The sequence below is a fragment of the Patiria miniata genome, unplaced genomic scaffold, assembly GCF_015706575.1.
Source record: "Patiria miniata isolate m_02_andy unplaced genomic scaffold, ASM1570657v1 HiC_scaffold_17, whole genome shotgun sequence".
Classification (NCBI taxonomy): Eukaryota; Metazoa; Echinodermata; class Asteroidea; order Valvatida; family Asterinidae; genus Patiria; species Patiria miniata.
Window position 1 is genome coordinate 4,309,746 of NW_024037055.1, and position 11,340 is coordinate 4,321,085.

Consider the following 11,340-nt stretch of genomic DNA (forward strand, 5'->3'; position numbering starts at 1 on the left):
CGTTTTAGGTTAGGGGTTTCAACAGTCTTAAGGTATTCCAGTTTAATTCACTCCGAAATCTTATACCACTTGAGGGCAGCAGATTGACTTCTTACAGCCTAAATTGATAACAAGAAACCTGTGAACACTCGGGGTTTCCGTCGAATATAAGCTGAGACGACATCTGGATTATGATTATTGTCATACATCATGTAAGTATAGTTACATGCATAGTTCTTTTGTTTCCGGTTTCAACAACATTTTCTTTTTTATTTTCAGTTCCTTTAATGTTTGTATCCGGTTATCTGGCCGCCGTTTTGATGTAGCTGCACTCGGTGTTGAACATTTCACGCTGCAGCCAACACTTGGAAGTAATTTTAATTGAAAAAGGGGGTTATCGCAAGGTCGAAGAAAGGAATGAAAGCTAGTTGAGGTACCGACTGAGCTTATCATACGCAAAGGTTTGTGGCTACCCTTTGCAGTACCCCCCCCCCCCCCCCCCCGTTCAGCCGCTGGCTATTTTTTATTAACCTAATAAAAAATAGGTCCAAAAATAATAAATGGAATACTAAAGTTTCTAATTTTATTCTTCAATTGCCTTAGAATGCAGGAGTAATCCTCGTAGATATCAAAATTTTCCCCTAGCATGAACAACTATTTTGAGATCTTTGAATCAATGTAGCCTACTTTTGTGAAGTTAGCCCTTTGTTCAAATTACGTGTAACCTTTAACCCTGTTTATTGAACATCGACTCAAATTTTTTTTTTAAACCAAAACGACGAGAAGTAAACACAGAATGAAAAGACTGTAAGACACAAAAAATCCTCCGATCACTTTTTTCTCTTTGTGTTGTTCATTTTTACTTACGAAAAATATCAGTCAAACAAAGATAACTAAGGTAAGCCGAGGAAAACACATTAACACATAAACATGCAGACTTTTCGTGCTCGACCTTCACAGTGCATTTATGACATCAATTATTCCAATGGGTGATATGTTGTATCTCGCGCCATTGATTTCAGTAACGCGGTAATTGATTTGGCGAAAATCAACTTCGCAGGTTAATCTCATAAAGTGGTTCCAATCAGCAGCCTGTTATTAGCGAGAGAGCTGAACACGGTGAGAGAAATGTCAGTTTAGATTATCTCTGCGTGAACACGCGTATTTGAGACTGAAACGTCCAATGATTACAGTATGACTAACAAAATCCCGTAAAGCGAATTCGCATATGTTCATGAGAAATAAAACATGAGAATTAAAGGGGTCATGCAGTGTAATGTTTTTATGCACTCCTTAGAAATGTACCTTTGTGTCCCATTTAACCCTGCTTTCAATATTAGCCTTTGCCATTTTCAAGGGTATTTTTGGTACCTGTTTGTTTTTATGCCAATGCGAATTTTCATACTCATCAGCAAAACTGTGATGTCGTTCCGGGAAGAACCACAATGTAATCAATAACCTTTTGTGCTTGTTCTACAATGCCAACTTCAAGACGACACAATAGACAACTTAACAACATCAGTATGTTTACTTCAGGCACCTCCAGTGTAAAAAGAAAAGTAACATCTTTATTTAGATTATCATTATTAATTTCACATAAATATCAATGCTTGAGAGGCCCAAATTGTTGATTTCATTCAACATAAAATTATTCCATGTCCCAAAACGAACAGGACTGTGTAGAGGGCGCTATATCCGTTCATAGCAGCGCCTTATCTGTGCAAACTTCGTCGAGTATGTACAGACATACGATGGGGGCGTACGTCATCTTGAGTAGAAATTTGAATTGACAACAGAGTTTTCGAATAAGGGTTTAAAATGCCCACTATACTGTACTGAACCCGTGGGAATTAACGTCGCTCTGGATATGGCCCAAAGACAATTACCGGACGATTAAGAAATGTAACAGTACGCTACTTGGTGACACAAGCTGACCGAATTTTAACAAACCCTAAAATAACAGGTGGTAGGTTGAGTTCACCATACACCAACTTCAGAAATAGAAACCTCTGTCTGTGTCAATTTGTGATATCAAAGTGTGTCCCTGTGTCCTGCGTTCAGACAGTCAGCTAGGTTTTTGCAAGATTTGTAGTCAGCTTATAGTCCAAGGCTGGTGTCACCGATCCATCTAGCATCGTAGTCCGGTTCTCACCAAAAGGGTGGGTGTGTGTGGGGGGGGGGGGAGCTAGATGTTGCAGTAGGGGGGGGGGGGGTAATTTATGTTAAACCCGTTAACCATGGTCACTTACAGGACTAACACACTTCCAGTGTTTTTTTGTGGGGGGTGCGACGGGGGGGGGGGGGGGCGGCAATTATTTGTTATCCCCGGTCCCCCCCCCCCCCCCCCAGGTCCAACGTGTCTGGGGTTTTTTTCATACGTTTTTTTCGTCTCAAAGCTAATGATATTTTGTGTGCCGGGTTATGCAGAATAATTTTTCTTCCGATGTCCAATCTAGGGCAAGTCACTGTGGGTTCAAATAAAACGCTGTTGATAAAATCACACTCTGCCCCTCGCTAATTGTACCATAAGATATAATGTGGACCACTGACATCACACACAAAATGATAGACTGTTTTATGCTGGTGCTCAGGTAAGGTTATTATAATGCGCGGCGTGCGCAATATTCCGTTCTAAAGTCTAATGGCAATGCACCGCAGAACAATCAGTGTTCAGCCACTGGTCATTGTAATATCGCCCTGTACGCAGCAAGTCACAGTATTATAATTATCCTCCTCGACAACGCACCGTGTATACGATGGTAACGCGTAGATATTCGAATGTCACTGAACCGTTCATAGCATTTTCATAATAATTACCCACCGAATCGTACGGGTGTATAGGTGAGGTGACGTGTTGTGTTTCAATCTGTTGTCTGTCTGGCATTCACGCATCGTTTCCAGATCGTATATCGGTTTGACAACTAAGCTGCTTTTATATCTGATAAAAAGGTAAGTCATTTCTGTCATACGAATTCAGAATGTTTTGTATATCGCTTTGATGGTTTCACAGAGTCTCATAGACGAGCATCTCTTTCGTCAACTGTGTAGGCCTATTCGTCTTAGATTTCGACTCTCATCTGTGGTGGTGTCATGCAAACAGAGAGAATATGTCCTGCATGATAACACTCTGTGCTTTTAGTGATCCGCTATATGAGAGGGCTGTACAGCCCCTGGGCTATCGTGTTTAGATTAAAATATTCATTTTGAAGCTTGCTACAATTCTGTAGATTCTGGGGTTTTTTTTATTTCACGCAGTAAGGAATATTACTCGGAAGGTTTTGTGCAATTTTTCCCCGATTGTGAAGATGAAAAACCGTACGTGTCATTGTCAAACTGTAAACCAATATAAACTCGGCGTTAAATGTACGAGTTTTAGTCAGGATAATTTCAATTTTACTCAACAGTTGATTCGGTTTTATTCTTCCAAATGATACACTGTTAGGCCTACACTTAACGGTCAGCACTGGTTTTGTTTTAAATGCTATGTCATTTTAGTCTGACAATATAAAATTGGAGCTCATTTATCAATTGATCCTTTTTTAAATGTAGCCTGTTTTCGCAAGGACTATTGGTAAATGTATAAATGTTTAATCAGTTATGTAAACACAACGGTGTTTGTGATGACAATCAGTGAGAGTTTTACCGACCAAAGTCCACAACCCAAGATGGTTGGCAAACGAAGAGCAACATTTTTTTCCATAATTGAAATTATCTTTACAAGGACATTATACCCCCTAAAAAATCTGTGTAAATTCGTTGTAATTGTATTGTGAAATTTGGCGCAGACAGTATAGGTGAGAATTTTTATTTGATTAAAAGATTGAATTGGAATTGCAAATTTTGTATTATTAAAACATATTCGTCAAATATTATTAATATTTATTTTAAAAGTATTTAATTATTATTATTATTATTGTCATTATTATTCATGCAATTGTACATATTATATACAATTTGATGAAATTATCATAATTATTGTGGTTGATTAAAAAACAAAATATGGGTCGCCACCCGCGGAGAAATTATAAATACAGTACACAATCAAAACAACTTTACATTGATACGTATGAAAATAGAGAGTAAGAAAGAAATGTGTATAATTTAATTAAAATGAAAATCATAATTTGAATGCACACATTTAAAGAAAAAAATAGAATGGAAAAGACCTCTTTTATGGTAAGGGCAACCTGGCCAAGTCTTGAAATGTTAAACGTTTGAGGCAGAACCTTTAAAATGCTGAGGACCTTTCCATGGATAGGAGCAATCTCGAAACCGCTGCATGTCCCTATCAATTAAAAGCATAGCATGTTCGACAACAGAGGCAGTGAAGGTTGGCGTCATTTAAAGCACCAACCCTGTTTAGTAAAACACTGCGATTCACCCTGCAGCGACAAACGTCAGTAAGCACAACAGATGCATTTAACGGAACATAGTTACTCATGTTTTGAAAGGTCCTGTAATGTCATATTAATTCATGTTATGTCGATCTGTCTATCGATTCATGTGAAGCGGGAGAAGAAAAAAAATCACGGCTGTCTGTTTGTTTTCAAAACGCGTAAACACACTTTTGGTTTTGGCAAAAAATAAAGTCAACTACACAAAAGCACATCTGGTTTTAACTGTGCAGTTGAAATGGATAAACGAAACGGCTGTTTGTTTGTTTTCTTCTTACTTTTTCTCGAGTGTATTTAGTTGAGATAGTGTCTGACTGTGCATTTTGTTTAGATACATCGAGACGTATTGTCTTTTTTTCGTGTCTTTCGTGTCTTTCAGTCAATTGTTGCATTATCAGGAACAAAGTGCAACAGATTACCAAATATGCAGTGGCCTCGTTTTATAGGAAACTTTGTTATTGCATTATCGGGAACAAAGTGCATTTTTTTTAAATAGTAGTTTCTACATGTTACCTGGACCATAGATACACATTAGCCTCGCACAATCGTTCCTGGTACTAAGTCTACCAAATAGGCCATATATTAAGTGAATATAGTCGCAGCGACGACGCCATTTTGGGATATGGTGAGTCCACAACGAAAGCGACTGAATTAGAAGAAGAATGTTTTGAAAAATATGTAGTTCTCTCCATGTCATAAAAATAACATTGTGATCAAGTACATGTTTTTGGCTATATAACTGTGAAAACGTTACGTAATTTGCATACTCTGTTCCCAAGTTATATGTCTATTTTAATTTTAAAAGACGTTATGTCTATTCTAATTTTAAACGAAGATCACGAAATTTGGCTGTCCACCACTGATCATTTACCGTTCTACAAGCTGGTGAATACCCTTTAAATACAATGAAACATGAACGTTTTCCCACCTCCATGAACGAACGAAAGCTTGCAAAGTAAAACAGACAAAAATCGCCATTAATATTTCAGGGGGAAAAAGGTTTGACTTGTTCCTCATATTCAAAACGCACAATCTGACAGTAAAAACAGTGTTTCAGTCTTGTCTCAAATGATTAAATATCAATTGTATTTGAATGCCCATGTGCATAATCTGTAATACTCACTCGGCTCAATAGCTTCTAATGAGCATTCCATGGACAGCTTTAAAAATAAGTTATTTTACTAAACATTCATTTCTTCTGATAGCATGGATCATTTCAGTAAAGAGATTTCCATATGATAAAAAGAACATGTTCTTTCGTTCTTTTTTTGTTTTCATGCAGTTAAAATTTACAACCCAGTACCAAATAGACCTACATAAAAAAAAATGAGCAAAATATGCATAATGAATACCAGGATTTTGTGTTTGTGTCAACGTTTAACATAAAATATTTCAACGGCAATTTCAAAGGCTTTCAAGTGGCGGACACACTCCAAAGTTTGTCTTATCAACGCGTTCTAACTCACTGCTCCCCATCGGAAGGGGGGGGGCAACCCTCTAAACATATTAACAAAAAGGATAACAAAATCAAAGATAACTAGCTTTAAGAGTTGAAGTAACAGAGTGATATTGCACTGAATTTCCTCAGCTGTTTTTTTTATTGGTGTTAAGGAACAATAACTATGTGCACACTGCAAAAGTACTTTGCAGTTTTAGTAAACATTACGTGAAACCATTATGTTATGCACTGTGTGACGCAAAGTTGAGAAGCAAAAAGTACACACTTTTACTCTTGTAAAGCTATTCGAAAAGCTACAACCAGATTAAACATAACACGTCTGGTGAACCATTAGTGTGGTTTTTACTGCAGTTTTAACGCCGTTTCGGTTGGTAACCAGGCAGTAGATGCGGGTAGTTTTGTCGCCAAGGTCACTCGCTGACACGATAAAAGCGCCAATGTACTATCCATCGATCGCTGTGCATGTTTTGATTTGGCCATCGGCTAGTCTATGGAATATCGGCTTGCAGACAAGCGTCTATGATATTCGCGCAGATTCGGCGATTAATTATGCAAACCAAGACTGCGTCTTGACCTCAAGATTCTGACCATTCAGCAGGCGCCTTCTATCGGGTCTTCGGTAACCCGCTGTGGTATTACAAAAACTCGGCATCCATATTGATCAATCAACAGCTTAGTCAACATTTCGGGTCGCAGTGACGTCAAAGCTTCCAACGAAACGTTCTTAACTCAAATACAAGCGTCAAAACAAGCTTCCTTTTTTATTTCAAACCTCACTTCTCACCTTCAAGTCTTAACGTGAATACTTTGTTACTTTCTTTCTGTGTAGAGATGTCACAAAACGGAGCCTTCGTGCAGTCCCTGAGACCCGCCCCCAAGCGTCTGTACGAGTCTTCGGTATCCTTGGCCATCTGCCTAAAGAACCACCAGGAAGCAACATGTGCCACCAAGACAGAGACCAACAGCAACAGTTGCGAAGAGGCTGTGGAGACCAAGCCCACCCTTGCAGCCGTTACTCGGCACTACAGGCTTGGAAGGCTGCTCAGAGCCATTGCCCCACTGATCGTTCTTCAGGAGCGGCTGTATCGGCGTCTTGAAAAGAGACCAGATACTGACGCCGCGGTGAAGAAGACCTTCCCAGAGTTGTTTCAGATTATGGAAAATGTAAGTGTGCTGTCACAGTTGGCAATAAAGTCTCACTATACGCCAATTCTAACGGTTCGTTGAATATAAAATTCACTTACATGTATCTCTCAAAGCCAACTCAAATAGGCCTACAGATTGGTGGTAACATTGCCTGATTTCATAAGGAGTAGAGTCGTTTTTCACTGTGTGCCCATACTGACAAACCACTCTATAACTTCCACTTTCCAAAACCATACTAGTGGGGCATATAGGAGAAATATTAGGGGAATTGTGCCTTTGATGATATGGCATTTGGCACACAGTCAGAGTATGTCTCAAAAAAGGTATAGTTGCTGTAGGATCATCGCAGATTTGTCCTTTGAAAAAAGATGTAGGTAGAATAACAAGCAATTTTCAAAACTGTCAAAATAGCCAATATTTTCTCATAACATTCTCTGACCGTGTGCAAATGCCTCCCTTGCATCATCAAAGGCACAACCCATCACCTATGTGTGTCTATATGACGAGTCTTTTTATAGTGATAGTTCCCCCACACTTTTACGTGCCTAGCAAGGAATTGTGCTAGCCAACCGGGTTACCACGAGCAAAGTAATCATGCGATCTGTATTTCTCGTGGGTGATTCCAAGCTGATTTGTTTATGCACTATTTTCTGCTCTTCGTACCTTCGTACCAACAAACCTCATTCAATAAATCATGTCTTTCGATCTAGGAATCGAGGGCCATCCTGAAAATCTCCAGCGACTTCTCAGTGGCCAAGGAGGACCGATACACCATGGAAGCCAACCTCAACCACCTCAGGGATTCCGTGGAGCGGATAGCGGACGCCTTCCAGACGGTGCGAGACGCGCAGTACCAAAGCCCAGGCCGACTCGACAACAAGATGGCAGACATCGTGGACCAGTTACGCGTGGACTGGTGCGCCGTCCAGTCCGTGCGGGAGAGCCTACCGGAGCGGTACCCGCTAGACTTCGGTCGACTGAGCGAGAAATCCACGCCATGAAATATGACATAAAACTTTCTTTGATATTGGACGCATTTTCTATGTGAGTTTTTTTTTCGTCTTTGTATACACGAATTAGTAGAGAAGATAGGTGATGGGATTGTACCTTTGATGATGCAAGCATGGCGTACTTGGCACACAATCATAGTATTAGTATGAGATAGATATTTGGCTATAGGGCCATCACAGATTTGTCCTTTGAAAAATTATAGGTAGAATAACAAGCAATGGCTGCCATTTAAAAAAAAAAAAGGAAAATTGCTTGTTTCGATCTCTACCTTTTTTCAAAGGACAAATATGCGATGGCCCTGTAGCCAAATATCTTTCTCATGACATACTCTTTGTGCCAAATGCCATGTTTGTATCATCAAAGGTACAATTCCCCCAAATATTTTCCCGTTTACATTATGAGCTATTTTAACTTCACGGTGCAGGCAGATTAACCGTGTATTAAGTCCATGGGAGGATGAAAACAGTCATATTCGAATGTACGATACCGAATATCAAGCTAAAACTCTCACATTCACTGTAGAAACGTATGTAGTATCGAATATCGAATATCAAACCAGCATTGCTGAAACCTCAGTCTCGGGAAGCGATCAGGTTGCAGTTGTAGTCGTCACGGACGAGAAATTACGCCTTATGAAATTGTGCAATAAGCAAAAAGAGTTTTGATATACCGAAGGCCAGATGTAAGTCCAATTTCACGACCTAGCTCGCCATAAGCATTTTTTCATTTGTTTTTAAATATTGCAATATTGTGATTACAACGAGCGTTTTCACGTTTTACAAGGAATTTTGGATTGTGCACTTTCGTACATGATGATTACTATTCCAGAATTGTGAGCATGGGCGTACATATCCTTTGTTAGCAGAACTAAGAACAACTGGTTTTGCTTCTTAAAGCCTGGTTAAAATAATCTTACTGTAATGGACATCATGGGGAAATTGCAAAAAAAAAACCAATAATCTTAACCTCTTTCTGATATATTCTCTAAGTTTACAAATGTAATATCTTATTCATGTTGTTTCATACGCACCGATCAGATGTTTTAAACTCAGCCACAATGTGATTCAGACGTGTGGTCTAATGGTTGATTATATCTTGCCTATTCAACGTCGGCATATGCACTGCCTCCAAATATATCGACTACAATTAATTTTAATTAAAATAATCCACGGCCTTTGTCTGTAGGAAAGCTAATTCGCCACAATCAATCGGCATATTGAATGATGATGAGATCGGGTGCTTCCAACCAAAGTCACGGTCATCACACAAGCCACACATAATCCCTTTGCCTAAACTTAACAGGTGTAACTATAATAGGAAATTCACACACAAGTGCACAGCTGTGTGTGCGGAGCTCATTATTATCCGTCGATGTGACATCTGGGCCTCCCCATTGGATTTTGCGATTCTGTTTTATGTTAATGGCATCAAGGATGGCAGACACAGACCGTGCAATGCATATAGACCTAGATCTGAAAAATATTGTGTACATTTCAAGGGATACATATGAGCTACTTTGCACTGGTATTACGTGGGAGCAGTATCGTAAAGGTGCATGTATTTAAATAGTATTGTGTATATATATTTACGAATAAACATCTATTTCATGTTGTGTTATATTATCTTTTTCAGGTTGTGTTATACGTGCATACTGCTTCTAATATGTAATGTAATTAAACCACTGACAGTGCCAGTAGCCTACTATGCACTGTCATGAAAGATGCGTACATACAGTATGTCCCCCCCCCCCAAAAAAAAAAAAAAAATCGGTCTATTTTTTAAATAATTACAAAACCATGAAGTCAATTTTGAAAATGTTTGAATTTTGCAAATACTCCATTTCTTTGGCCTAAACACCTAAACACCTAATGTGTTTTATTTCATTTCAGTCACGCATCACTGCACAAAAAGAGGACAGTATTTTAGTTGACCGACACATATGCCCCTTGTCACGTTTTGAGTAATATATCGTATACATTCCAAGATGTCACGTTTCTGAATTGTAATATATATATAATGTTTATACTTTAAACAATACAGTTATATATAACAAATGTCATTTTAAATTGAAATATGAAATACATTTTTAGTTCGACATTTCACTTTCTGAGTATTGCTTTGTTGTTTGCTCTCAGAGTGGTTTATTGGACAATTTCCTCGTGACAACGAAATGACCTTGCCGAGCAATGTGAACCTCACTTTTCAAAACTTAAGTCAATGTTTGTTTGTTTTACAAGCAAAAGCTTAAGAGCAGCATAAAAACATTGCTGATTAGATACCAGCACATTGTAGTTAACTAACTACCCTGAACAGGGTCATCAAACGCATGGATGACCAGAGACAATGACCAAAATGAGAAGGAATTATACTGGTAGTATATTCTGAACGAACTCCAAAGTGCTGGTGCGAGCTAGCAGGCAGACATTTTGTTCAATCAAACACTAAAGCCCGCACACACATTCCCGATTTTACCGGTTTCCCGGATCACTCCATCACCGGTACACGGTTAGACCGCTACGTTACCATTGCGCATGCCCAATTCCGATGGGTCACATGATGATCAGTCACAGATGACCAGTCATATGATGACAACCATGTGACTTCCTTCATGAATCTGATTGGTTAAAAAGTTGCGTCCGGTGCATTTGGATCCGGTGAAATCGGACGCAAACAATCAATGATGTATGGTTTCATTCGGTCGCCCGTTTTACGGTCAGATCGGCCCGAATGTTCAGCACACAACTCGGTACGATGGCCCGATGATCTGGTGAACCGGTAAAATCAACCTACCGGTACACACAACTAATAATGATACGAATGGTATTTGAAGTTGTAACTGTATCATAGTATTATTCTTTTACTCCAGCGTTCGAACCTAATAAATACACACTCAACAGTCTTTAGCTTGCCAAATAATGCTGTGAACAGATATAATGCTGCCCCGGACACCAAGCTTTGTTTTCGATCACTCAGGCCGTGTGTATGATATGCTGCTTCAAAGAAATCTTTGATACTTTTTAATACAAAATTAAGTTTATCAAAAGAAATTAAAATCTGCTTCACAAAATAAACATGAAGTATTTTTTTTAAATCTCTGCCCTCGTTTCATACATGGACACAATATTTAACCGTATTTTTTTTCACCGCCTCAAAATAGCATTTTCCTTAAAATGTGTTTCTAAATTGTGCACCATTCATCATTAAGGAGGTTTCACACCAACCCCTTCATTTCAACGGGATCGCAAATTGCAATGAGATGTGCTTGAATTTAATATATATTTACATGCTTCACTTTTGGGGGAAAAACAATACTCAACACTCAGTGAACTGGTTACAAGCAACCATCACGAA

The 11,340-nt window shown here is 38.9% G+C and overlaps 1 protein-coding gene across 1 annotated transcript; it reads left to right on the forward strand.

The window, feature by feature from the left end:
- The first annotated feature begins 2,651 nt into the window (after positions 1–2,651).
- Positions 2,652–8,211, forward strand: LOC119723544. Its single transcript, XM_038194248.1, has 3 exons — positions 2,652–2,928; positions 6,662–6,996; positions 7,689–8,211. The coding sequence occupies exons 2-3, from the start codon at positions 6,664–6,666 to the stop codon at positions 7,977–7,979; spliced, it is 624 nt and encodes a 207-aa protein (XP_038050176.1). The 5' UTR covers positions 2,652–2,928; positions 6,662–6,663; the 3' UTR covers positions 7,980–8,211.
- Positions 8,212–11,340: the final 3,129 nt, after the last annotated feature.

Excerpts from the sequence above, each read along its gene's own strand:
- LOC119723544 (XM_038194248.1), top strand. The coding sequence starts at position 6,664 with ATGTCACAAAACGGAGCCTTCGTGCAGTCCCTGAGACCCGCCCCCAAG. Across the intron at positions 6,997-7,688 it reads TGTTTCAGATTATGGAAAAT|GAATCGAGGGCCATCCTGAA; the intron begins GTAAGTGTGCTG and ends CTTTCGATCTAG.